At 46.0% G+C, this 27,995-nt stretch overlaps 1 protein-coding gene across 1 annotated transcript; it reads right to left on the minus strand.

Annotated features, from left to right (window-relative positions):
• Positions 1–1,685: 1,685 nt before the first annotated feature.
• On the minus strand, positions 1,686–27,992 carry LOC106610259 (centlein-like). The gene is made up of 11 exons (XM_045722614.2): positions 27,663–27,992; positions 27,036–27,123; positions 24,065–24,153; positions 20,157–20,241; positions 19,582–19,596; positions 16,875–16,994; positions 15,647–15,805; positions 11,966–12,085; positions 11,328–11,383; positions 10,940–11,102; positions 1,686–1,964 (listed from the first exon to the last, which is right to left on the minus strand). The coding sequence occupies exons 2-11, from the start codon at positions 27,117–27,119 to the stop codon at positions 1,701–1,703; spliced, it is 1,155 nt and encodes a 384-aa protein (XP_045578570.1). The 5' UTR covers positions 27,120–27,123; positions 27,663–27,992; the 3' UTR covers positions 1,686–1,700.
• Positions 27,993–27,995: the final 3 nt, after the last annotated feature.

A 27,995-nucleotide genomic window follows, 5' to 3' on the forward strand; every position in this document is an offset into this window, starting at 1 on the left:
ATAAGGATGCCCGAAAAATATGTGATCTGAGTTTCTTATGATGGAGGATGGATGGATGGATGGATGCTTACTGGGGTGGAAGACTGAGAGACAGGGGTGTCTGCCTTGTATTGGCAGTGTCAGAAAGAACACACACACACACACACACACACACACACAAAGACTTGTAACACACACGCGCAAAAACAGTCAGTTATAAACATACATGCACACACACTACACACCAGCCTGGAACGCAGCTCCTCTAGAACGGAGTATTAATTACTGGGGTAACACTACATAGCTGGACTTAATTGCTCGCTAATTGATCCATTTATATTTCAACATTCATTCGGCTGAATTAACAGGGTTAAGTGAGACAGAGGCAATTGTAACTCACTTAACATTTGCACTGATATCTTTTGACTTCCTGTCCGGGGCGATGCTATCTGGAGGATTACCACCCGTCAAATTAGACAAACACAATCAATTTGTAAAGCAGCGAATAGCAAACCGTTCTGCACGGTGTAACACTACTCAGATCAGGACCTGTATGCATATCATATCTCAGAGTAGGAGGGCTGGTCTAGGATCCGTTTTACCTTTAGATTATAAATCAATAAGATTACATGGTCAGGGTGGACCTGATCCTAGATCAGCAATACGACAGCCTGATATAGTCTTGCTACTGTTGTGGATCTATGGACCGTGACTGACCATGTGTGGTCTAACCAATAGGGAGGATGACTGATAAACGCATCATTAAAAGATATTAAGTGCTACTTTGGTTGATGGAGCTGGACAGACAGACAGACACCATCTTGTTACTCTCTACCCTCTGGCTGTGAGTTGAGAAAGGGGGGAGAGCTGACACCATCATTACTCAACACCATAACCCATCTCCAATTAAACCTGGGCCTCCACAGACGGAGGGGAACGGCAAAATGGATGCCGCTTCTATGATTCTATCACCTGAAGAGAATTTTACATTGAGTCCCAGTCTAGAGAGGAGAGGAGAGAGAGAGAGAGAGAGAGAGAGAGAGAGAGAGAGAGAGAGAGAGAGAGAGAGAGAGAGAGCGAGAGATAGAGAGCGAGATAGATAGATAGATAGTGAGAGAGAGATAGAGAGAGCCCCAAGAGAAGAGAGAGATCAGAAATCTACATGAAAGACACTGACATTGGGCTTGAACAGAAATGGGAAGATCAAGGGTGGGCTGGAGACATGATATCAAGCCAAGCGCCTGATGAGCGTCTCTCTGTCTCTAAAGACCACCCCCACAACGGGCTATGGTGGGCATATCACCACCCACACGCTCCTGCCAGGCCGGACAATAATTACACACTGGTTGAGTGTCAGGGGGTCGGAGGTTAGACGTATGTCTATATCAAGGGTGGTGTAAGTGCTGGACCATTATAAACAGCTTAGACGTGACATGGGTCAAAACAAACATTCATTATTTCATCAGGCAGTACTTAAAGTGTGAAAGTGCATGCAGTGGCGTGCATCCCCCCCCACACACACACACACACACACACACACACACACACACACACACACACACACACACACACACACACACACACACACACACACACACACAGATCTGTCTGCAATGAAAACCTTCTGCAGTAGACAATATGGCCACTCAGTTCACTGCCTCTGGCTGTACAGCACTCTCAATATAATCCCTGAGATAGGACAAGTGTGACGCAAAATGTCTTCAACTTGCCTCTAGTTCAAACCTCCGACAGCTCACGTCAAAGTGTTTAGATTTGGTCTGCCTGGCTGGGGGACCGGCTGGGGCCATGGTCTGTGGAAGCTGCTGCTGGTTGTGTGTCTGCTGTTGTTGCTGTAGCTGGCCTTGGAGCTGCACAATCTGCTGTTCCTTCAGGCCCAGCTGGGTTGTCAGGGCGACGTGACTCTGGCGGAGCCGGCCCTCGTTGGATTTGAGCGCCTGGTAACATATGCTCAGCTCGTTGTAGAGCTGTGGCCACAAGTGGAGGAGAGGGAGAGAAAAAAGAAACACTCATCACATCAGGTGCTGACGGGACAGAGAGTCGGGACAACGATTGTTCTCCTATTTCCATGGAGAAGACGAGAGCACAGATGCTATGATCATCTGGAAGGAGGGTGGGAGAGAGAGAGAGAAGGAAAAAGGGGGTGAAGGAGAAAGTGGGAGAGTAGTGGAAAGTGTAAAACCCCTGACTGGACAGATTTTTTAGTCATGTTTGTCCCACCACCTCTCCACACAGAAACTCCTGTTACAGACAGGGCTTACAGTGAGTGGCTTGGCAACCATGTGATCGGCACAACGTTGAACATCTGAAGGGAGAACACGTTTACTGCCTCACTGTAATGCCACTGTAAAGACAACACATTGTCAGCTTGCCTTATGGTGATGTGGTTTTGGGGAGGTGGTGATGGGGTTTTGGGGAGGTGGTGATGGGGTTTTGGGGAGGTGGTGATGGGGTTTTGGGGAGGTGGTGATGTGGTTTTGGGGAGGTGGTGATGGGGTGATGGGGTTTTGGGGAGGTGGTGATGGGGTTTTGGGGAGGTGGTGATGGGGTTTTGGGGAGGTGGTGATGGGGTTTTGGGGAGGTGGTGATGGGGTTTTGGGGAGGTGGTGATGGGGTTTTGGGGAGGTGGTGATGTGGTTTTGGGGAGGTGGTGATGTGGTTTTGGGGAGGTGGTGATGGGGTTTTGGGGAGGTGGGGATGGGGTTTTGGGGAGGTGGTGATGTGGTTTTGGGGAGGTGGTGATGTGGTTTTGGGGAGGTGGGGATGGGGTTTTGGGGAGGTGGTGATGGGGTTTTGGGGAGGTGGTGATGGGGTTTTGGGGAGGTGGTGATGGGGTTTTGGGGAGGTGGTGATGGGGTTTTGGGGAGGTGGTGATGGGGTTTTGGGGAGGTGGTGATGGGGTTTTGGGGAGGTGGTGATGGGGTTTTGGGGAGGTGGTGATGTGGTTTTGGGGAGGTGGTGATGGGGTTTTGGGGAGGTGGTGATGGGGTTTTGGGGAGGTGGTGATGTGGTTTTGGGGAGGTGGTGATGTGGTTTTGGGGAGGTGGTGATGGGGTTTTGGGGAGGTGGGGATGGGGTTTTGGGGAGGTGGTGATGTGGTTTTGGGGAGGTGGTGATGGGGTTTTGGGGAGGTGGTGATGTGGTTTTGGGGAGGTGGTGATGTGGTTTTGGGGAGGTGGTGATGTGGTTTTGGGGAGGTGGTGATGGGGTTTTGGGGAGGTGGTGATGTGGTTTTGGGGAGGTGGTGATGTGGTTTTGGGGAGGTGGTGATGTGGTTTTGGGGAGATGTGGTTTTGGGGAGGTGGTGATGTGGTTTTGGGGAGGTGGTGATGTGGTTTTTAGTGATTTCATTGTTATTTTACTGATAGGAGCTGGTGTCTCGGTTGTGGTCATGTTTGTTAGAGTGTTAGGGGGACTGGTTGAGTGTGATGTCGTGTGGTGAAGTAATGGTAAAGTAACCGTATTATAAAAGGTGGTACTGGTATTTGTGTTAGTACTGTGTGCTATGGGTAGAGTGTGTTAGTACAGTGTGTTAGTACAGTGTGTTGGTACTGTGTGCTAGTACTGTGTGCTAGTACTGTGTGCTATGTGTAGAGTGTGTTAGTACTGTGTGCTATGGGTAGAGTGTGTTAGTACTGTGTGCTATGGGTAGAGTGTGTTAGTACTGTGTGCTATGGGTAGAGTGTGTTAGTACTGTGTGCTAGTACTGTGTGCTATGTGTAGAGTGTGTTAGTACTGTGTGCTATGGGTAGAGTGTGTTAGTACTGTGTGCTATGGGTGGTGTGTGTTAGTACTGTGTGCTAGTACTGTGTGCTATGTGTAGAGTGTGTTAGTACTGTGTGCTATGGGTAGAGTGTGTTAGTACTGTGTGCTATGGGTAGTGTGTGTTAGTACTGTGTGTTAGTACTGTGTGCTATGGGTAGAGTGTGTTAGTACTGTGTGCTATGGGTAGAGTGTGTTAGTACTGTGTGCTATGGGTAGAGTGTGTTAGTACTGTGTGCTAGTACTGTGTGCTATGTGTAGAGTGTGTTAGTACTGTGTGCTATGGGAAGAGTGTGTTAGTACTGTGTGCTATGGGTAGAGTGTGTACGTACTGTGTGCTATGGGTAGAGTGTGTTAGTACTGTGTGTTAGTACTGTGTGTTAGTACTGTGTGCTATGGGTAGAGTGTGTTAGTACTGTGTGCTATGGGTAGAATGTGTTAGTACTGTGTGCTATGGCTAGAGTGTGTTAGTACTGTGTGCTATGGGTAGAGTGTGTTAGTACTGTGTGCTATGGGTAGAGTGTGTTAGTACTGTGTGCTATGGGTAGAGTGTGTTAGTACTGTGTGTTAGTGCTCTGTGTTAGTACTATGTGCTATGGGTAGAGTGTGTTAGTACTGTGTGTTAGTACTGTGTGCTATGGGTAGTGTCTTAGTACTGTGTGTTAGTACTGTGTGCTATGGGTAGAGTGTGTTAGTGCTGTGTGTTAGTACTGTGTGTTGGTGCTGTGTGCTATGGGTAGAGTGTGTTAGTGCTGTGTGTTAGTACTGTGTGTTGGTGCTGTGTGCTATGGGTAGACTGTGTTAGTACTGTGTGTTAGTAATGTGTGCTATGGGTAGAGTGTGTTAGTACTGTGTGTTAGTACTGTGTGCTATGGGTAGAATGTATTAGTACTGTGTGTTAGTACTGTGTGCTATGAGTGCGTTATCAGTGTGAGCTATGGGTAGAGTGTATTACTACTGTGTGTTAGTACTGTGTGCTATGGGTAGAGTGTGTTAGTACTGTGTGTTAGTGCTCTGTGTTAGTACTATGTGCTATGGGTAGAGTGTGTTAGTACTGTGTGTTAGTACTGTGTGCTATGGGTAGAGTGTGTTAGTACTGTGTGCTATGGGTAGAGTGTGTTAGTACTGTGTGTTAGTGCTCTGTGTTAGTACTATGTGCTATGGGTAGTGTGTTAGTACTGTGTGTTAGTACTGTGTGCTATGGGTAGAGTGTGTTAGTGCTGTGTGTTAGTGCTGTGTGTTAGTACTGTGTGTTAGTACTGTGTGTTAGTACTGTGTGCTATGGGTAGTGTCTTAGTACTGTGTGTTAGTACTGTGTGCTATGGGTAGAGTGTGTTAGTACTGTGTGTTAGTGCTCTGTGTTAGTACTATGTGCTATGGGTAGAGTGTGTTAGTACTGTGTGTTAGTACTGTGTGCTATGGGTAGAGTGTGTTAGTGCTGTGTGTTAGTGCTGTGTGTTAGTACTGTGTGTTAGTACTGTGTGTTAGTACTGTGTGTTAGTACTGTGTGCTATGGGTAGAGTGTGTTAGTACTGTGTGTTAGTACTGTGTGTTGGTGTTGTGTGCTATGGGTAGAGTGTTAGTACTGTGTGTTGGTGCTGTGTGCTATGGGTAGAGTGTTAGTACTGTGTGTTGGTGCTGTGTGCTATGGGTAGAGTGTTAGTACTGTGTGTTGGTGCTGTGTGCTATGGGTAGTGTGTGTTAGTACTGTGTGTTGGTGCTGTGTGCTATGGGTAGAGTGTGTTAGTGCTGTGTGTTAGTACTGTGTGTTGGTGCTGTGTGCTATGGGTAGACTGTGTTAGTACTGTGTGTTAGTAATGTGTGCTATGGGTAGAGTGTGTTAGTACTGTGTGTTAGTACTGTGTGCTATGGGTAGAATGTATTAGTACTGTGTGTTAGTACTGTGTGCTATGAGTGCATTATCAGTGTGTGCTATGGGTAGAGTCTATTACTACTGTGTGTTAGTACTGTGTGCTATGGGTAGAGTGTGTTATTACTGTGTGGTATGGGTCAAGTGTGTGTTAGTACTGTGTGCTCGTACTGTGTGCTATGGGTAGAATGTATTAGTACTGTGTGTTAGTACTGTGTGCTATGGGTAGAGTGTGTTAGTACGGTGTGCTATGGGTAGAGTGTGTTAGTACTGTGTGTTGGTGCTGTGTGCTATGGGTAGAGTGTTAGTACTGTGTGTTGGTGCTGTGTGCTATGGGTAGTGTGTGTTAGTACTGTGTGTTGGTGCTGTGTGCTATGGGTAGAGTGTGTTAGTGCTGTGTGTTAGTACTGTGTGTTAGTACTGTGTGCTATGGGTAGAGTGTGTTAGTACGGTGTGCTATGGGTAGAGTGTGTTAGTACTGTGTGTTAGTACTGTGTGCTATGGGTAGAATGTGTTAGTACTGTGTGCTATGGGTAGAGTGTGTTAGTACTGTGTGCTATGGGTAGAGTGTGTTAGTACTGTGTGCTATGGGTAGAGTGTGTTAGTACTGTGTGCTATGGGTAGAATGTATTAGTACTGTGTGTTAGTACTGTGTGCTATGGGTAGAGTGTATTAGTGCTGTGTGTTAGTGCTGTGTGTTAGTACTGTGTGTTGGTGCTGTGTGCTATGGGTAGAGTGTGTTAGTGCTGTGTGTTAGTACTGTGTGTTGGTGCTGTGTGCTATGGGTAGAGTGTGTTAGTACTGTGTGTTAGTAATGTGTGCTATGGGTAGAGTGTGTTAGTACTGTGTGCTATGAGTGCGTTATCAGTGTGTGCTATGGGTAGAGTGTATTACTACTGTGTGTTAGTACTGTGTGCTATGGGTAGAATGTATTAGTACTGTGTGTTAGTACTGTGTGCTATGAGTGCATTATCAGTGTGTGCTATGGGTAGAGTGTATTACTACTGTGTGTTAGTACTGTGTGCTATGGGTAGAGTGTGTTATTACTGTGTGGTATGGGTCAAGTGTGTGTTAGTACTGTGTGCTCGTACTGTGTGCTATGGGTAGAATGTATTAGTACTGTGTGTAGTACTGTGTGCTATGGGTAGAGTGTGTTAGTACGGTGTGCTATGGGTAGAGTGTGTTAGTACTGTGTGTTAGTACTGTGTGCTATGGGTAGAATGTGTTAGTACTGTGTGCTATGGGTAGTGTGTGTTAGTACTGTGTGCTATGGGTAGAGTGTGTTAGTACTGTGTGCTATGGGTAGAGTGTGTTAGTACTGTGTGCTATGGGTAGAATGTATTAGTACTGTGTGTTAGTACTGTGTGCTATGGGTAGAGTGTATTAGTGCTGTGTGTTAGTGCTGTGTGTTAGTACTGTGTGTTGGTGCTGTGTGCTATGGGTAGACTGTGTTAGTACTGTGTGTTAGTACTGTGTGCTATGGGTAGAGTGTGTTAGTACTGTGTGCTATGAGTGCGTTATCAGTGTGTGCTATGGGTAAAGTGTGTTATTACTGTGTGGTATGGGTCAAGTGTGTGTTAGTACTGTGTGCTAGTACTGTGTGCTATGAGTGCGTTATCAGTGTGTGCTATGGGTAGTTGTTACCTTCTGATAGGAGGTGGTCTCTGCAGTGTGAGTCTCTTCCTGGTTACAGAGGACTCTGGGTATTGTAGTGTAAATGAATATCGTGGTAATATATAGTATAGTTAGTCACCTTCTGATAGGAGGTGGTCTCTGCAGTGTGAGCCTCTTCCTGCTTACAGAGGACTCTGGGTATTGTAGTGTAAATGAATATAGTGGTAATATATAGTATAGTTAGTCACCTTCTGATAAGAGGAGGTGTCTGCAGTGTGAGTCTCTTCCTGGTTACAGAGGATTCTGGGTATTGTAGTGTAAATGAATATAGTGGTAATATATAGTATAGTTAGTCACCTTCTGATAAGAGGAGGTGTCTGCAGTGTGAGCCTCTTCCTGGTTACAGAGGATTCTGGGTATTGTAGTGTAAATGAATATAGTGGTAATATATAGTATAGTTAGTCACCTTCTGATAAGAGGAGGTGTCTGCAGTGTGAGCCTCTTCCTGGTTACAGAGGACTCTGGGTATTGTAGTGTAAATGAATATAGTGGTAATATATAGTATAGTTAGTCACCTTCTGATAAGAGGAGGTGTCTGCAGTGTGAGCCTCTTCCTGGTTACAGAGGATTCTGGGTATTGTAGTGTAAATTAATATCGTGGTAATATATAGTATAGTTAGTCACCTTCTGATAAGAGGAGGTGTCTGCAGTGTGAGCCTCTTCCTGGTTACAGAGGATTCTGGGTATTGTAGTGTAAATGAATATCGTGGTAATATATAGTATAGTTAGTTACCTTCTGATAGGAGGTGGTGTCTGCAGTGTGAGCCTCTTCCTGGTTACAGAGGACTCTGGGTATTGTAGTGTAAATGAATATAGTGGTAATATATAATATAGTTTGTTACCTTCTGATAAGAGGAGGTGTCTGCAGTGTGAGCCTCTTCCTGGTTACAGAGGACTCTGGGTATTGTAGTGTAAATGAATATAGTGGTAATATATACACTGCTCAAAAAAATAAAGGGAACACTTAAACAACACAATGTAACTCCAAGTCAATCAGATGTGAAATCAAACTGTCCACTTAGGAAGCAACACTGATTGACAATAAATGTCACATGCTGTTGTGCAAATGGAATAGACAACAGGTGGAAATTATAGGCAATTAGCAAGACACCCCCAATAAAGGAGTGGTTCTGCAGGTGGGGACCAGAGACCACTTCTCAGTTCCTATGCTTCCTGGCTGATGTTTTGGTCACTTTTGAATGCTGGCGGTGCTTTCACTCTAGTGGTAGCATGAGACGGAGTCTACAACCCACACAAGTGGCTCAGGTAGAGCAGCTCATCCAGGATGGCACATCAATGCGAGCTGTGGCAAGAAGGTTTGCTGTGTCTGTCAGCGTAGTGTCCAGAGCATGGAGGTGCTACCAGGAGACAGGCCAGTACATCAGGAGACGTGGAGGAGGCCGTAGGAGGGTAACAACCCAGCAGCAGGACCGCTATCTCCGCCTTTGTGCAAGGAGGAGCAGGAGAAGCACTGCCAGAGCCCTGCAAAATGACCTCCAGCAGGCCACAAATGTGCATGTGTCTGCTCAAACGGTCAGAAACAGACTCCATGAGGGTGGTATGAGGGCCCGACGTCCACAGGTGGGGGTTGTGCTTACAGCCCAACACCGTGCAGGACGTTTGGCATTTGCCAGAGAACACCACGATTGGCAAATTCGCCACTGACGCCCTGTGCTCTTCACAGATGAAAGCAGGTTCACACTGAGCACGTGACAGACGTCACAGAGTCTGGAGACGCCGTGGAGAACGTTCTGCTGCCTGCAACATCCTCCAGCATGACCGGTTTGGCGGTGGGTCAGTCATGGTGTGGGGTGGCATTTCTTTGGGGGGCCGCACTGCCCTCTTCAGTAGGTCCTATGATTAAGTATAGTCTGGCCCAGGAGTGTGAAGGTGAACGGAAAGGCTGGAGCAACGAACCGCCCTTGCTGTCTCTGCCTTGCCGGTTCCCCTCTTTCCACTGGGATTCTCTGCCTCTAACCCTTTTACAGGGGCTGAGTCACTGGCCTACTGGTGTTCTTCCATGCCGTCCATGGGAGGGGTGCGTCACTTGAGTGGGTTGAGTCACTGACGTGGTCTTCCTGTCTGGGTTGGCCCCCCCCCCCCCCTGGGTTGTGCTATGGCGGAGATCGTTGTGGGCTATACTCGGCCTTGTCTTAGGACGGTAAGTTGGTGGTTGGAGACATCCCTCTAGTGGTGTGGGGGCTGTGCTTTGGCAAAGTGGGTGGGGTTATATCCTGCCTGTTTGGCCCTGTCCGGGGGTATCATCGGATGGGGCCACAGTGTCTTCTGATCCCTCCTGTCTCAGCCTCCAGTATTTATGCTGCAGTAGTTTATGTGTCGGGGGGCTAGGGTCAGTCTGTTACATCTGGAGTATTTCTCTTGTCTTATCCGGTGTCCTGTGTGTATTTAAATATGCTCTCTCTAATTCTCTCTTTCTCTCTTTCTGTCTTTCTCTCGGAGGACCTGAGCCCTAGGACCATGCCTCAGGACTACCTGGTATGATGACTCCTTGCTGTCCCCAGTCCACCTGGCCGTGCTGCTGCTCCAGTTTCAACTGTTCTGCCTGCGGCTATGGAACCCTGACCTGTTCACCGGACGTGCTTGTTGCACCCTCGACAACTACTATGATTATTATTATTTGACCATGCTGGTCATTTATGAACATTTTAACATTTTAACATTTTGACCATGTTCTGTTATAATATCCACCCTGCACAGCCAGAAGAGGACTGGCCACCCCTCATAGCCTGGTTCCTCTCTAGGTTTCTTCCTAGGTTTTTGGCCTTTCTAGGGAGTTTTTCCTAGGGAGTTTTTCCTAGCCACCGTGCTTCTTTCACATGCTTTGCTTGCTGTTTGGGGTTTTAGGCTGGGTTTCTGTACAGCACTTTGAGAATATCAGCTGATGTACGAAGGGCTATATAAAAATAAATTTGATTTGATTTGATTTGATTGATGTGCTCGCCAGAGGTAGCCTGACTGCCATTAGGTACCGAGATGAGATCCTCAGACCCCTTGTGAGACCATATGCTGGTGCGGTTGGCCCTGGGTTCCTCCTAATGCAAGACAATGCTGGACCTCATGTGGCTGGAGTGTGTCAGCAGATCCTGCAAGAGGAAGGCATTGATGCTATGGACTGGCCCGCCCGTTCCCCAGACCTGAATCCAATTGAGCACATTTGGGACATCATGTCTAGCTCCATCCACAAACGCCACGTTGCACCACAGACTGTCCAGGAGTTGGCGGATGCTTTAGTCCAGGTCTGGGAGGAGATCCCTCAGGAGACCATCCGCCACCTCATCAGGAGCATGCCCAAGCGTTGTAGGGAGGTCATACAGGCACGTGGAGGCCACACACACTACTGAGCCTCATTTTGACTTGTTTTAAGGACATTACATCAAAGTTGGATCAGCCTGTAGTGTGGTTTTCCACTTTAATTTTGAGTGTGACTCCAAATCCAGACCTCCATGGGTTGATAAATTGGATTTCCATTGATTATTTTTGTGTGATTTTGTTGTCAGCACATTCAACTATGTAAAGAAAAAAGTATTTAATAAGATTACTTCTTTCATTCAGATCTAGGATGTGTTGTTTAAGTGTTCCCTTTATTTTTTTGAGCAGTATAATATAGTTAGTTACCTTCTGATAGGAGGTGGTGTCTGCAGTGTGAGCCTCTTCCTGGTTGCGTAAGACTCTCTGTGTGTCCAGGTTGAGTCCCTCTAGCTGCTGGATGAGCTGGGCCTGCTCTGCAGCATGTTCACTACTCTGTCTGTACAGGGCCTGCACCTCCTGCAGCTCACGCCTGCGTAGAAACACACACACACACACACACACACACACACACACACACACACACACACACACACACACACACACACACACACACACACACACACACACACACAAAGCAACATCAAATACCTGCTATACAAACATATTCAAAACATAAATAATTGTTGACCTATCTGTGGCATAATGATACAAGACAATCTTACTAAAGTACAATGACATCTTCAATCACTAACACACAGAGCGTTTCCCTGAGCTGGATGTGACTGGCTGACATCTCTCAGTGACACCACGCTAAGACACAGAGTAGTTAAAAAAGGTGCGATTACCCACAAAGGCTCCTGGGTTTTCACAGTTTTTATCATATTGACTAAAGCTTAGCCAAAGCCTGCACCATTTCCCCTCCTCTCTCCCTGACTCTGCCTCTCCAAAGCTCTCCAAAGCACATCTGGTATGCAGGGCTTATCAACTGGTTCTAGATGAGGATGAGTGTGTCGCCTCAGAGCCTCGGGGTGGAGAGATGGCTAGAGCCTCTCGCACACACACTACTCTAGACGGGTTTAACTGAGACTGTAGTGGATAATGAATGCCACATAAAAGTAAATCTAATTTAGCAAGATTATAAATTGATATGGCACATCTTTTAATTGAGGGTCATTTCACTGTACAATTTATACTTAAAAAGGTATACAAAAACAACATGACAGACCAATTTGAATGCATGAGAAATATTGCCTTCATTTGATCCACGACGATGCCAAATCACAGATGTCATGGCACAGCAGTTCACATTTATTTTGAATGCAAGGTGTCCGAGAGTGACCTGAAAGGCGTCTGTCACATACAATGTATTTCTATAATGTTTTATTATCTGACCCGAGTTGGGTGACGTGTTCGGTCCCTCTGTCTGGAGGACAGGAGGTCTGCCAGGCTGCTGCACTGGCCCTGAAGGTCTGCCACCTGCCGCTGGGCATCGCTCAGATCACCCTCCATCTCCTGCCATGGTGGAGGACAAGAAGAGGACTATCAGTCAATCAATCAACTAATCAATCAAATGTACTTTTGTCTGTTTACAGCAACAGTCGTCACAAAAACATGCTGTAAAGTCCACAGACCACAGGTGTCAAACTCATTCCACAGAGGGCAGAGTGTCTGTGGGTTTTCGCTCCTCCCTTGTACTTGATTGATGAATTAAGGTCACTGATTAGTAAGGAACTCCCCTCACCTGGTTGTCTAGGTCTTCAGTGAAAGGAAAAAGCACAAACCAGCGCCTGCTGGGCCTACTAGGCCCTCCGGAGAATTAGGTTTACACCCCTGGTCTAGAGGAAGCTGCATGACCTTTTGTGTTCCTCAGTGGATTTGGTAAGGGCTTGGTGTTCCTGTTCCCAAATTAGTTTCAGAACGGCGTAGATGTGCTAATACAAAAATCCAGGTGAAAACAACGGCCAGAGGCCAGGACGCAGTGTATGACCCGTCTCTGCCCTGACGGAGTCCTCTACGACGTTACGTGTTGATGTTGTGTTGCTGAACTCCACTAACGGCCAAACAACTCTTACCATTAAGAGCCAGAGAGATAAGAGGTCTGAGAGTGTCTGAGCACTGAGGGTCATCTTAAAACTTCACAACAGACTTTTAACGAGAGGCTACAATTACAGCGGGGCAGACCCGGCCGCCTGGCATCAAACACACAGGGGGCATCGGGACAAGTCTGACTGTAATTAAAAACAGCTTCAATCACCGACGCCGGTGAAATTAATGGTGAAATTAATGGCCGCAAAATTTAATGGCAGCAAATTAGCCACTGTGAAAGTGAAAGATGTCGCTAAGGATGTAGCGATAACAATACCAGTACATCAACAAAATCAGTGCATAGTTGTGACTTCTTGTAACTTCTTAATATTCCAATTTTGAACAGACTTATTGTTATAAACTGGTGTGGAATCCTTGTGCATTCCATGTGTTCCATCCATATCTCAGAGTTGCACATCACACCATGGTATTAAAGCCTGACCAGGAGCAGAGCCAGGTGAGTGTCTATCTGTCTGTGTCTGGTGATGTGATTGATGTGCATAGTGGAGTTGTTACTAGGGCCTGGCCCTGTCATAATTACACCCTGGCCCTGACTTATTCAAAGCCCCCTCTTTCCCTCTCCTCCTCCTTCCCTCCCTCACTGCCTGTCTCTCTCTCTCTCTCTGTCTGCCTGTCTCTCTCTGCCTGCCTGGCTCTCTCTCTCTCTCTCTCTCTCTCTCTCTCTCTCTCTCTCTCTCTCTCTGTCTGCCTGTCTCTCTCTCTCTCTCTGCCTGTCTCTCTCTCTGCCTGTCTCTCTCTCTCTCTGCCTGCCTGTCTCTCTCTCTCTCTGCCTGCCTGTCTCTCTCTCTCTGTCTTCCTGTCTCTCCCTCTGTCTGCCTGTCTCTCCCTCTCTCGCTCTGCCTGTCTCTCTCTCTGTCTGCCTGTCTCTCTCTCTCTCTCTCTCTCTCTCTCTGCCTGCATGGCTCTCGCTCTCTGTCTGCATGGCTCTGTCTCTCTCTGTCTGTCGCTCTCTGTCTGTCTCTCTCTGTCTCTCTTTTTCTGTCTGTGTCTCTCTCTCTTTCTCTCTGTCTGTGTCTGTCTGTCTCTCTTTCTCTCTGTCTGCCTGCCTGTCTCTCTGTCTGTCTGTTTGCCTGTCTCGCTCTCTATCCTCTCTGTCTGCCTGTCTCTCTCTCTCTGTCTGCCTGTCTCTCTCTCTCTGTCTGTCTGCCTCTCTCTCTCCCTGTCTGTCTGTCTGTCTGTCTGTCTGTCTGTCTGTCTGTCTGTCTGTCTGTCTGTCTGTCTGTCTCTCTCCCTGTCTCTCTCCCTGTCTGTCTGTCTCTCTCTTTGTCTGTCTACCTGTCTCTCTCTCTCTGTCTGCCTGTCTCTCTCTCTCTGTCTGCCTGCCTGTCTCTCTCTGTCTGCCTGCCTGTCTCTGTCTGTCTGCCTGTCTCTCTCTCTGTCTGTCTACCTGTCTCTCTCTCTGTCTGTCTACCTGTCTCTCTCTCTGTCTGTCTGTTTGCCTGTCTCGCTCTCTATCCTCTCTGTCTGCCTGTCTCTCTCTCTCTGTCTGCCTGTCTCTCTCTCTCTGCCTCTCTCTCTGTCTGTCTGTCTGTCTGTCTGTCTGTCTGTCTGTCTGTCTGTCTGTCTGTCTGTCTGTCTGTCTATCTCCCTGTCTCTCTCCCTGTCTGTCTGTCTCTCTCTTTGTCTGTCTACCTGTCTCTCTCTCTCTGTCTGCCTGTCTCTCTCTCTCTGTCTGCCTGCCTGTCTCTCTCTGTCTGCCTGCCTGTCTCTGTCTGTCTGCCTGTCTCTCTCTCTGTCTGTCTACCTGTCTCTCTCTCTGTCTGTCTACCTGTCTCTCTCTCTGTCTGTCTACCTGTCTCTCTCTCTGTCTGTCTACCTGTCTCTCTCTCTCTGTCTGTCTACCTGTCTCTCTCTCTCTGTCTGTCTACCTGTCTCTCTCTCTCTGTCTGTCTACCTGTCTCTTTCTGTCTGTCTGTAGCTCAGGCACTTGACTGGATGAGCGCTGATGAGAAATGACTGTTGGCTCGTACTGAGGAGAGTTGTGCTGTGTGCGTCAGCGGTGTGTCTGTGTGTGTGCGTGTTCGAGCCTCTGTGCTGTGTGCGTCCACGGAGCCCCCCCCCCCCCCCCCAAACTCTACTATTGATGGGCAGTTGTGTTCTGTTCCAAGAGGGGAGTGGGAAGGGTAGTGGTGTAGTGGCAGTCTCCTGTGGGTTGACACTGATTGGTTGTCTGACTGTTTGAACAACATGTGTCCAACGTGCTGCTGTGGTGATTCTTTAGTTGCGAGGCTGATTAGAGTGAGAGAGTAAAGTTGATACATAATAATGACGAGGGAGAGATGCATATCACTGATTCTGCTAACAAGCTACAGGAATAAGGAGAGGACTAAAACACTACAGTCGTCCAGTGATCACATCGGGGGACTTGGCCGGGGCTCGGCTTCTTCTTTTCCTCACCAGACGAGACTTGGGTCCAAAATGTTAAAAGTAATTATTTCTCACCACCCTCAGAACAGGCCCATTAATATTTAAAATGTGTGCTTTGAGAGAGGAATTATTTGACATTCATATATTGAGGAGGGAGAAAAAAGGAGGTTCAAGGTGTGTAGAAGAAACGGAACCCTTCCTCTGTGTCTGTCTGTCTGTCTGTCTGTCTGTCTGTCTGTCTGTCTGTCTGTCTGTCTGTCTGTCTGTCTGTCTGTCTGTCTCTGTGTGTGTGTGTGTGTGTGTGTGTGTGTCTATATGTACACATGGATTGGTCCCCGGTTCCCCCCTCCACATGGCATCTCTGTGTGTGTGTGTGTGTGTGTGTGTGTGTGTGTGTGTGTGTGTGTGTGTGTGTGTGTGTGTGTGTGTGTGTGTGTGTGTGTGTGTGTGTGTCTATATGTACACATGGATTGGTCCCCGGTTCCCCCCTCCACATGGCATCTCTGTGTGTGTGTGTGTGTGTGTGCGTGTGTGTGTGCGTGTGTGTACATGGGTTGGACCCCGGTTCCCCCCTCCACATGGCATCTCTCTGTGTGTTACCTTGACTTTGGCGTCCGCGGCGTCTCTCTCCTCTCCGTGCCTCCTCTCTCTCCTCTGTGCCTGCTCCAGGTCACCTCGCAGGGCAGAGCAGCAGGACTCTAATCCCTCCTTCTCCTCCTCCAGGGCCTCTTCTCTCCTCCTCCTCTCCTCCTTCACATCCTGAATGAAGAAGGGGGGGGCAGGAGTCACAGGGCTAGATAAACAACACCGACGGATGAAGAGAGGGAGAGAATGAGAGAGGGAAAGAGAGAGGAGAAAAAAAGTAGCATGGGGTTTTGAGGAGGATGAGATGGGATGAATATGTAGAATGTAAAGTCAGTGCTATTCTGTGCTTGGTTGGGGCCTCCGCTGCTCAGCTCCACTGTGGCCCCCCCATGTGGCTCTCACGCATGTCTGATTGACAAGGTCACCTGTGCTGTGAGGCTGTGAGGGCCAGGGCTAACTGTGAGGCAGGTAACAGGGGCCACGCAGCTTCTCCCTTTAATGACAGGCCTCCTAATGAGAACACACTTCACTACAACATCCATTACATCTGATCCCAGCCTCCTTTGATGCTTCCCCCGCTCTAGGAGTTGGATTTGATGTTTTATTTTATCAGCGAGACCCCGCAATGCAAAGACGCATCCGCGGACCTCGACATCACTCCTTTATTAATGAATCATAGCCAGGGTCCCATCAGGGCCGTAATTAGGGATAAGCCACATCATCACACGAACGCCTTACTTTCACTCCCTCCATGGTCGATCATTAAGTATTTATCTATAGGCAAGTTATCGACTTCTCTCTCCCTCGCTATCTCTGGCTTTTCAGCATTCTCCGTCTGCTCAAACCCCTCAGTTTGGAGACATATCAGAGAGAGAGAGAGATGAACCGATGAGAGAGAGATTGATAGATAGATAGATAGATAGATAGATAGAGAGATAGAGAGAGAGAGAGAGAGAGAGAGAGAGAGAGAGAGAGAGAGAGAGAGAGAGAGAGAGAGAGAGAGAGAGAGAGATAGATCTAGCCCGCTCCAGAGCGAGGAAAAACACATAGTCCGTGTTTCTTTTCCTCCCCCTGCCTCTCTAAGTGATTTTGAGGCCTCAGGCTACAGTATAGCCCTGGGGGAAACGTCCTGTTTGGTGTCACAGTGAAGACTAGTAGTTGCCTACAAGGAGCCAGAGCACAGAGGCTTCAAAGCTCAAAGCGGCGTCAGGCAGGCGGGTGCCACTGGAAATTTGTTCCAAACCTTAAGTTCTTGACTCTTATTCCCCAGCTTGCGGCGCAGAGCTGCCAGCTCCTTCTTCACTAGTCCTCTGTCCTCGTCCACAGCCATCTTCCTCTGGACCAGGTTGGTGATCTCCTGCTGCTGCCCTGTCACTCTGTTTCAGCCAACGAAGGGAGTGGGGGAGAGGGGGAGAGAGATTGAGAGAGAGAGAGAGAGAGAGAGAGAGGATTATCGATGGAAAGAGAGAAAAAGAGAGAGATAGAGAAAAAGAGATAGATGGAGCGAGAGAGATGTTGGAAGAGAGAGTCAGAAAGAGAGATAGATGGAAAGACAAAGAGAGGACGAGAGAGGTGGAAAGGGAGAGAGAAAGAAAGATAGATGGAAAGATAAAGAGAGAGAGAGGTGGAAAGGGAGAGAGAAAGAAAGATAGATGGAAAGATAAAGAGAGAGAGTGAGAGAGAGAGACAGAGACAGAGAGAGAGACAGAGAGAGAGACAGAGAGAGAGAGAGAGAGAGAGAGAGAGAGACAGAGCGAGAGAGACGACGTTAGTCATCAACAGCAATCTTGGGCAACAGGAGTGAATAAACTATTTATGGATTTTGGAAGGAAGTAGGCATTACAGTAACTACAGGGGTCCCATTTTGGATCAATCAGAGGCTCCAATTGACAGAGAGGGGGACATTTAGTATGAGCCCCTGTAATCAAATGGCCACTAGCGAGGAAGACACAGTTGGATCTCATGTGAGGTCTAATCTACTCCACATCTAACCACTCTATCCAACTCATCTTCTGTGTCAGTTCGGTTCAGATCTGGCAGATACTGACAAGGCCTGTGACCGGGCCAGCACCTTCCTTCTAACCCCTGATCTCAGAACAGGTGCTGAAGGAGACCCTTCACAAGCCCTCGCTTTCATAATGCTGGCCTCAGTACACCTCCGTACACATGAGCCAACTCATGTACTGTAGGCCGCACACTACTGTATGTGCTAACCTCACCACTTACAATGTTACACAATGAGCCAATTATATAGAATAAGAGCACTCTAATACTGTCTAATAGGTGTAGGCCTGTATAGAATAATGAACTACTGCTCTGTACATTTACAATACAGTTACCGTGATAGCCTAATCAAAACGATGCTTCTCATCTTTACTAACAAACTAGAACAAAGGAATCAAACGATGAAAAAAGGTCCCATAATTTTAATGATCCATCTTTTTTTCTGTTCCTGCCGCCTAGTCTTCTGGCAGGCCTATAGCTGGGCGATTGTAGGAGGAGAGAGAGGAGGCTGCCCTTTTAACACTGCATCAGCTGGGCTCTGGCATGGCAGTAATCCACTGCAGGCTGTGGGTAGCTCTAAAATAACACCACGCTCTGGGATGCAATTAATTGCCATGTTGGGGGAATCGCTCAAATCTTTTCCAAGATGGTGGATTTACTAGACGCCTTCCTCTCCTCGTTCGCCATGCAAAAACGGGCTTTAATAGAGATTTATACGGGCGAAGTAGAAATAAATTCAAGCGTTGATAATGAGGTGGGCGAGAACAATTTCAACTCCAGTAGTGTTCGATTGGTAAGAAAAAGGTTTAGGGGAAGTTAAGAGGTCGAGGACAGAGAGATTAGCATAAAACATTCCCAGTGCAGTTAAAAATGAAAGCTAATTATGTTACAAAAATGGAGTGGAGACGAAAGAGAGCGGAGAAAGACAGAGGGAGAGAGAGAGGTAGTGAAAGAGAGAGGGAGAGAGAGGAAAGATGAGAGAGAGGAAAGATGAGAGAGAGGAAAGAGGTAAAGAGAGAGGAAAGAAGAGAGAGAGGAGAGTTAAAGAGAGAGGTAAGGGGAGAGGAAAAGAGAGAGAGGTAAAGAGAGGAAAGGAGAGAGTGAGAGAGAGAGAGAGAGAGAGGGTAGCGAGAGGAGGAAAAAAGAAGAAAAGGAAAGATGATAGTGAAAGTTGGAGTGGAGACATTAAGAGGGCTAGCGTGAGGTCCTGTGTGGACTCAGCAGACCATCACATCTCCAGAACAGTAAAGGGGGAAAAACCAATTAATCACCATTTGGGTTCCTTTGGCCCAAATCTGGACGAGATGATGAATGTCAGTGGTCTGTGTGACACGGCACACAATCCTGACTATTAATGAGCTACGCAAATAGGCCAGAACTTCACCAACCAGAATTTCTACTGCTCTTATAAAGAACTTTGGGGTGGGGGTGGAGTGCTGCTACTTTCGAGGTATAGTTTAGAAGTGAGGGGGCATGGAAATGATCCAGTTAAATATGACACTTATCTCCATGGTTACTTTCTTAATAATACAATGTATTTGTAATATTCTAAACAGTTTGTTGTTTCTGCAGGCACACAAGATGATGTTGATGAATATTATACAGTGAGTGGGAACATACTGTCAGGTCTATTAAGACTTGAGCGGTGTCCAGTGGTCACCAAAGGTAGCCTAGTGGTTCAGATTTGAGCCAGTAACCGAAATGTCGCTGGCTCAAATCCCCGAGCCGACTAGGTGAAAAATCTGCAGATGTAACCTTGAGCAAGGCACTTAACCCGAAATACTCCTTCCTATAAGTCGCGTTGGATAAGAGCTGCTAAATGACAACAACAAAAAATGATGTAAAAATGTAGATGGCGCAGCAGATGAATGAACCTGCCTGCGTCCTTTCCTTCATTCACCCTCACAGTGACAGTGTTTGACTGATAACATGTTTTAAATCTGTGCCAGCACTCTTTTTCTCTGAACAAACAGAGGTAAGAAAATAATGTGTAACCTCTATTGTACTCCACAGCTCTGGCTAATTGTACATAGCTAAATCAGCTGCTGATGATAGCATTAGCGCCCGTCTCTCTGGGAGCGGATGGGATGATGTTAGCGTAGCATTAGCCAGCTGACAGAGAAGGTTGCTAATGTAATGACAGAAACTGACAGATGCTGCTGTTAAGGGACGATGATTAAGGGTAAATTACAGTGCGTCGCCGTAATCATTAGCTGTCCTAGCAGCACATAGAACACACTTACTGAGCCACTGTTATAGGTGGGTATAGAGTTAGCACTTGCGCTAGTGATAGGGCTTGCCTCAGACAAACCCGAGGCTTATGGGTCTTTTATATAACAGGACTGACTGACTGTAGGTTAGACTGGACTTGCACTCTCACTCAGACAGACTTCTATTTCAATGCATCCCTTCATATCAAATGGAAGAGAAATTCCTATGGGAGGTTTCTCTGTTCAGACACCAGGATACGACACAGACATGGTTCACTAACTATGCATTCCACATATCATGACAACAATACCTGGTCCAGCTCCTGGAGCTTGTAGTCTTTGGCCTGCAGGATCTCCAGCACCTTGAGGTCCTTGGCTTCAGCTTTCCATTTCTCTCTGTTGGGGACACAGAGAAACATAGAAATATAATGTTAATCTATGTCATTCTAGTTCTATGGAGAGTCATAGAAATAGAATCTGTCCTTCTATTTCTACGGAGAGAGAGAGCGGCGAAGTGACTGCGAGGCCCAGAGCTGAAGCATCGTTAGCAGCTCGTCTCCAACGACTCTCTGGTCCTGATAATGATGATGGGTTTCATTTGGAGGCATTAGGGTGATGTGGTGGTGACAGACCCACTGAGAGGATCTAGCATATGGCAAACGACAGCAAACAAGCTCATCTGAGGGGAAATGATAACTTCATTCGTATAAAAAATGGGAAAACCCATTCAGTGCACAGGTTTACAGAGTATTGAATGTTATCAGAGAACTGAATATGCCAAATGCATGTAGTCTGCCACCCCTATGATAGCATATTATTTTAATGTGTAGTACATTAAATGACCGTTTGAAAACAAAACACAGAAACACTCAATATCAAACAAATATCTGTGCAATAGGCATATATCTGATTTTGTTTGACTCAGGCAACCAAATGAAAACAAAGAGGGCCTTAAAGAAAAGGAGGTCACAGGAAAAGAAGATAAACCCAAAGTTGTGTGTTCAAACACTCAGCGGGCTCCCTGGGCGCAGGCGGGCAGGCAGGCAGGCACCAGAAGTATGTCAATCAGCACCCCAGTGTCATTTCACTGTTCTCCAGATAAGGTAATTACCAGGACGACATCAAACCTGGAATCCTATTCAGCACACACACACACACACACACACACACACACACACACACACACACACACACACACACACACACACACACACACACACACTACGCAAACTTTTTCCCTCGCTCTCTCTCCGCCCCATTGGGCCATGCAGCAGCAGCCTCTTCCAGCAGCATATCTTTCATTCTGGCTCGCTCAGGCCTCTTTTCTCCTGTTCACTGTTTGGGGAGTGGAGACAAAAGAATAACGATTGGGGCCAGTTTGTTTCAACAGCTTCTTGAGATCACCAGGGAACCCCCCCCCCCCCCCCACCTCTCCCTGTTTCTCCTCCCCAGTCCAGGCCCCTCTCCTCCCTTTGCCTTGGCTGGCTCCCCCCACCCCCCGCAGGGACATTGAAATGAATGCCTGGTCTCCTCGGAGTCAAGCGCTACCTTGTATCCTTTGCCGTGTTAACCGTGTCCTGAGCAGCCATCCAATCGCTACAAGACCAGCTGGGAATCCCCCACAGGCCCGGCGCTTGACTGGAGTCGGCGCAATTATCATGTCAATATACCCACCGTGTGCAGCGCGGTGCCAGTGAGCTGATAGACTACACACACACACTCTCTGGGTGCATGTTACCTAGGCCCCTGTGGACCAACATGCTTTGTTGGGTTTCCCTAGCCGGAGCTGTGGGGGATGGGGAAACTGCCTGACAGAGAGTTCATCCTGAACCTGGCACACATGTTTTCCCCCTGAAACCAACCGTCTGAGGCTCCTGCCAACTGACACGCTTTATTTTGTGTCTGATGCTCCAAAAGGCAGGGGAATGTAGAATACAGGCCTACTAGACCTGTTACATGAAAAGGAGCCAAAATGTTTTTACAATTGTCTTTTTTTATTACATTTAGCATGAAAAGGACTCCACATCTAGGCCTAGGTCTACTACAGTACATTGAAATGCTTGTTATTAACAGAAATGAACAGTCTTTATTTAGAAATTAGACTCTTTAGAATCTTCATTCTGTTTACGAGGAGCTTGGTGTGGCTTTAAGAAAACAACCTTTTGACACAGCATTTTAAATCTAACAACTTTCCAACAGAAGTTTTGAAAAGAACAGACATGCCTGAACTCACACTACTACCGTGTATCACTGCAGTAGTTCAAATACCTGAACCCATGTTCTTTCCAACCAGTTCCCATGTTGATGTATTCTGTGCGGCTTAGCCGCCCCTCGCAAAAGGTCATCTTCAATCTAACGTTTTATCCCGTAAAAACAAAGCACTTGGCAGTGAACGTTTTCCCAGTTTTAGAATGGGAGCCGAGCGAGACTGTTTTCATTAACGCGGGTGGTTTCCATGGCTGAGCAGCTAGACTGGAGATAAGAGGGCTTTAAGGAGCATCTGCACTATTCAGCCGTAAACCCACCAGAATGTCCAAGGTGTCTCACACACACAACCTTGGATAACTTTCAGCAGACGTACTTCCCTATCTACCTCTGTTTCACTTTGGAGATGGGATTTCTGGGAGATCTTAAAGCCCCTGAACATTTATTCACAGGTTGTAGTATGGAGATTAGTTACAGGCCATGCTTTCAAAGATATAACGTATGGGTGAGAGGGAGCGGTGAAATTTCGGAACACTTTCAATTACTACAGTGAGGGAAAAAAGTATTTGATCCCCTGCTGATTTTGTACGTTTGCCCACTGACAAAGAAATGATCAGTCTATAATTTCAATGGTAGGTTTATTTGAACAGTGAGAGACAGAATAATAACAACAAAATCCAGAAAAACGCATGTCAAAAATGTTATAAATTGATTTGCATTTTAATAAGGGAAATAAGTATTTGACCCCCTCTCAATCAGAAAGATTTCTGGCTCCCAGGCGTCTTTTATACAGGTAACGAGCTGAGATTAGAAGCACACTCTTAAAGGGAGTGCTCCTAATCTCAGCTTGTTACCTGTATAAAATACACCTGTCCACAGAAGCAATCAATCAATCAGATTCCAAACTCTGCACCATGGCCAAGACCAAAGAGCTCTCCAAGAATGTCAGGGACAAGATTGTAGACCAACACAAGGCTGGAATGAGCTACAAGACCATCGCCAAGCAGCTTGGTGAGAAGGTGACAACAGTTGGTGCGATTATTCGCAAATGGAAGAAACACAAAAGAACTGTCAATCTCCCTCGGCCTGGGGCTTCATTCAAGATCTCACCTTGTGGAGTTGCAATGATCACGAGAACGGTGAGGAATCAGCCCAGAACTACACGGGAGGATCTTGTCAATGATCTCAAGGCAGCTGGGACCATAGTCACCAAGAAAACAATTAGTAACACACTACGCCGTGAAGGACTGAAATCCTGCAGCGCCCGCAAGGTCCCCCTGCTCAAGAAAGCACATATACATGCCCGTCTGAAGTTTGCCAATGAACATCTGAATGATTCAGAGGACAACTGGGTAAAAGTGTTGTGGTCAGATGAGACCAAAACGGAGCTCTTTGGCATCAACTCAACTCGCTGTGTTTGGAGGGGGAGGAACGCTGCCTATGACCCCAAGAACATCATCCCCACCGTCAAACATGCAGGTGGAAACATGCTTTGGGGGTGTTTTTCTGCTAAGGGGACAGGACAACTTCACCGCATCAAAGGGACGATGGACGGGGCCATGTACCGTCAAATCTTGGGTGAGAACCTCCATCCCTCAGCCAGAAAATCTGTGGAGGGAGCTGAAGGTTCGAGTTGCCAAACGTCAGCCTCGAAATCTTAATGACTTGGAGAAGATCTACAAAGAAGAGTGGGACAAAATCCCTCCTGAGATGTGTGCAAACCTGGTGGCCAACTACAAGAAACGTCTGACCTCTGTGATTGCCAACAAGGGTTTTGCCATCAAGTACTAAGTAATGTTTTGCAGAGGGGTCAAATACTTATTTCCCTCATTAAAATGCAAATCAATTTTTAACATTTTTGACATGCGTTTTCTGGATTTTTTTGTTGTTATTCAGTCTCTCACTGTTCAAATAAACGTACCATTAAAATTATAGACTGATTATTTCTTTGTCAGTGGGCAAACGTACAAAATCAGCAGGGGATCAAATACTTTTTTTCCTCACTGTAACTCACTGTTCAACCACTAGACTAACGGCCTGGGTCAGGTCCGGATTGGCCACTTGGAGGCGTTTCCATAGGGACCACACAAACTCCTTGTCAGCCTGTGAAAAGAACAAACAATTTCATGGATATACGATTTCACGGTTATGAATGATTATATTCAAATCTTATTATTATGACTAAATCAAATCATTATGCTAAAAATGTGGCATGTGGTAGTCTTAATGAACCACACAGACAGATAACACAGAAATACTGAAATTAATTTCCTATTTTACTACATCCTTTTCCGAAATAATAACACTATTTCTCACATCTTAAAACGTAATTAGTGAGAGGCGATGTTATAGCAATTCTAAATGAAATACAAATAATTCAATGAGATGCTTGAAGACATTAGCATATATGGGGGGGACCAACCCAATCAATAATTCAAATGGCTTGTACAAAATAAAACTCTAGATGTGGTGTGCCTTCTCTAATCATGGTGCTGTCTTTACAGAGAGATTACATTACTGGAGTGTGACCTTCGGCTCAAGGGGAGGCTACATTGACACTTGTCATTATGCACAATTCATGACTGGGGAGTTGGAGATCAAACCAAAACAGCAGTTAAAGCAGCATATCCCTTATTAATAAAGTGCATGTGATTGTGGATGGTTTTCTCTGCAGCGCTGAAGTAACTAGCGGAGGAGAAGCACTAAACTGATGACAGAGAGAGTCCTGGAAGGCACAGAGACACCTGAGAGCCTCTGCCCCTGACACATTTCACATTCAAATTGACTCGCCGCCCCAAAAAACCCCGTTCCGTTTTTTTATTTTCTTAAGCTACATTACATTTAATGAGAAACATCAAAAAACTACATTTTCGGCACACTAAAAGATAGAATTATGCCAAATCGACTTAATATAAAAATCAACTGTGAAATTATGTTCACATCATCACAAGATGAAAAGTCATCACTCCCACTGGAATCTACTGGTCTCCAATTAGCACATGAATTTTAAAACCCCATTCAAAAGTGTCTAATCAATTATTTACTAAATGGCGGAGGCAGACCTTGGTAGACCATGGGCTGAACATACAAAGTGGAGAGAGCAGAGTCGATCCTTATTGGACGAATAGAGATCTCGCCAATCCCGGTCCTGCACTGCCGTTAATGACGAATTAAGAAATGGAGGCTTGACATCAAATAGGTGGTCTCGCTTCTCCTGGCCTATGGCTGCCATTAACCCTAACATACTGACAGTCAGACTCCTCGCCTGGACCCTCACCACCCATATCAAGGGCTTCTCCACAGTATTAGAGATGTATCGAATGTGTTTTTGATGATCACTGAATTATTAATTGTAATTGCAGACCTTGAAAGACCATGGGCTAAACATACTAAGTGGGCCTGGAATGCAGCCACATATTAATAAAATTAGCATGGTCAAGTAGGAACATTTTCTGGCCGACAGACGGGCCACTTTGTAGTTAATGGTGGTCCTGAGAACGCTGTGCCAGAGAATTTACACATTAATGGCATTTCAAATGCCATGATTTGAATGGTACACGGTACAACTAACACTGTCTAACAGTCACTAAGAGAAAGACAGAATCATTGATGCCTCTCTCTCTCCCCAGACCACCGAGGAGAAGTGATTCATGTCAATTCAATAGATGAGAAATACAGTAACTGGTTGATGTAATGGAGGCTGTGAGTGACCTCGGTCTGGATCAGGTCTGACAGACAGGCCATACAAAGTAGTCCCTTGTAACTGAGTTAGTAGAGCATGATGCTTACAACGCCAGGGTTGTGTGTTTGAGTCCCACAGGGGACTAGGATGAAAATGTATGCACTCGCTACTGTAAGTTGCTCTGGATAAGGGTGTCTTGTAAAATCTACAAATGCTGGTAAGCACTTTATACCGCACCTTGAAACGAGTGATACTCCCTTCAATACATTTTGGGATCATTGGACAGGAAAAAGCGCCACGCTCACCCACAATTCATTTTTTTGTTTGTTTTATTAAACAAGTTTAAAAGATTGACGTTTCAGCCTTCAATGGCCTTCTTCAGAATCTCAGAACACATCAAGACACAATAAATAAAAAATAAACTACTGTAAACAAGCAATGACCTATGCTGGACTCAAAAGACAGAGCCTTGTATAGTGTAGAGTGAAATATTTGTTGATACATTTGCCCATATACACGCTCACAACAGAGGTGAGCTTCCTCATGATGTGTGTGTGAATATGCAAAGTGAGATACTGATTCCAGGTAAATCCCCCGTTAATGTTTTTAGGCACCACCTGGTGGCGAGCCTGTAACAACAAGACAGCATCTCTCCATCACAGCATCAGAGAGAGAGAGACTGACTGAGGCTCATTCAGGAGGATGCAACATTATAGTATGTTCTAGATAGAAATATAATGTGTAGATCAAATGGGTTTGTGATTAACTGGGAGTTCAGTTCTATAATTCAGTTTCTATCTGCAACATTCTAAATGCTGAAACTCACTGATTAGCCAAATATGAAATGGTCATAGCCTATGGTGCAGGGAATGTGCAGTAGCAAGGAAAAGGGCAAAAAGCTAAACTTCATGTAAATCTATCATTGCTATTGTGGTTACAGAGCTAGATTTACTACTTAAGTTGGTGATGTACGGCTCAGTTGGTAGAGCATGGCGCTTGCACCGCCAGGGTTGTGGGTTCAATTGCCTGGGCCACCCATATGTAAAAAGAATGTATGCACACATGACTAAGTCAAAGCATCTTCTAAATATCATATAAGTTGTGTCTATCAATATTTTCCTATGTTTATTAGGATCTTGCCGTGTGTATTTGAAAGCACTTAGAAACTGTTCACTTGTAAAGTAGCTAACGGAAGTTGAGATGTTGTGTATAAACTGATTTATTTTAAACACAGAAAATGTTGGCAACAACATAGCTAGATTCAGCTGTTGACAAAATAAACAATATCATCCAGCAGAGTCACCTGGCATTGCACTAACTCCTCAGATAAACTCCTCACTTCTTCCTCCAGCAGCATGATGCGACTGCTGTCTCTAGTAGCCATCATAGAGCTGGAAAAGAGAAAAATAAAGAACATTATGGAGGCAGTACACATTTTCTCATCAATATACAGTAAGCTCCAGCGTTACAGTAGACAGCTAGCTACATAGACAACACTATATAGATATACATTAGACTGTATAGTAATATCGAGCCCGTGGTGATCAATGTTGTTGCTGCACTATTGATTTGGGAATAACGTTAGAGCTCTAGTGACAGAGACAAGTCAACAGGTGTTACTAATTGTCCTCGAGACTAGTGCCTGTTATGACATTCAGCTTGGTGGTCGTCTAATATTACATTAGCTAGCTAGCTACATATGGTCCTGTACCAGTAGGACATATTCGTATGTAGCCTAGCTTCACTTCAACAAAGGACAAAAGGGAGTAGTAACTTTGGAGAGACCATAGAGAACAGCTGGTTTGCCAGTTAGCTAGCTAGCTAACGTTAGTTAGCCTATAACTGAAGGTGAGCTCAGCAGTGAAGCACGACCGTGCACTGCAACAGGTGTTCTATTCTGTTTAGTTAGCAGTAAGTAAACAAACATTACCTTGGGTGTTGACAACTTTCTCGGTCGGAGAGAGTAGCTAACGTTACAAAGCAAAGTAGGAAGAGCTAACTTTAGCAGCTGGCTAAGTTGAACAATAACGTTACATGTCAAAAGTCCATGCATTGAACAGCATCATCGTGGACGGTAAGCAAACGTATCCTAAAGGACAACTATATATTTATCCGTGCATATACGGTATGTATTGCTGTCTACAAAATATAGCAAGACCAAATGCAAACTTTCTGAGTGAATCACACTGTTGTCAATAGCTACCGAGACGCCTTTCCATTTCAAACAAGCCCGCTGTTTTCCGTTTTTTACTTCCTCATACGT

Source organism: Salmo salar, chromosome 08 (assembly GCF_965601325.2).
Source record: "Salmo salar chromosome 08, fSalSal1, whole genome shotgun sequence".
NCBI lineage: Eukaryota > Metazoa > Chordata > Actinopteri > Salmoniformes > Salmonidae > Salmo > Salmo salar.

Bases quoted from the DNA above. Each gene is read 5' to 3' on its own strand.
- LOC106610259 (XM_045722614.2), bottom strand. From the start codon at position 27,119: ATGATGGCTACTAGAGACAGCAGTCGCATCATGCTGCTGGAGGAAGAA. The intron at 20,242-24,064 runs GTGAGTTACAGT...TGTCCCCAACAG, and splicing joins GTTAGTCTAGTGGTTGAACA to AGAGAAATGGAAAGCTGAAG. The intron at 12,086-15,646 runs GTAACACACAGA...CCACCATGGCAG, and splicing joins CCGCGGACGCCAAAGTCAAG to GAGATGGAGGGTGATCTGAG.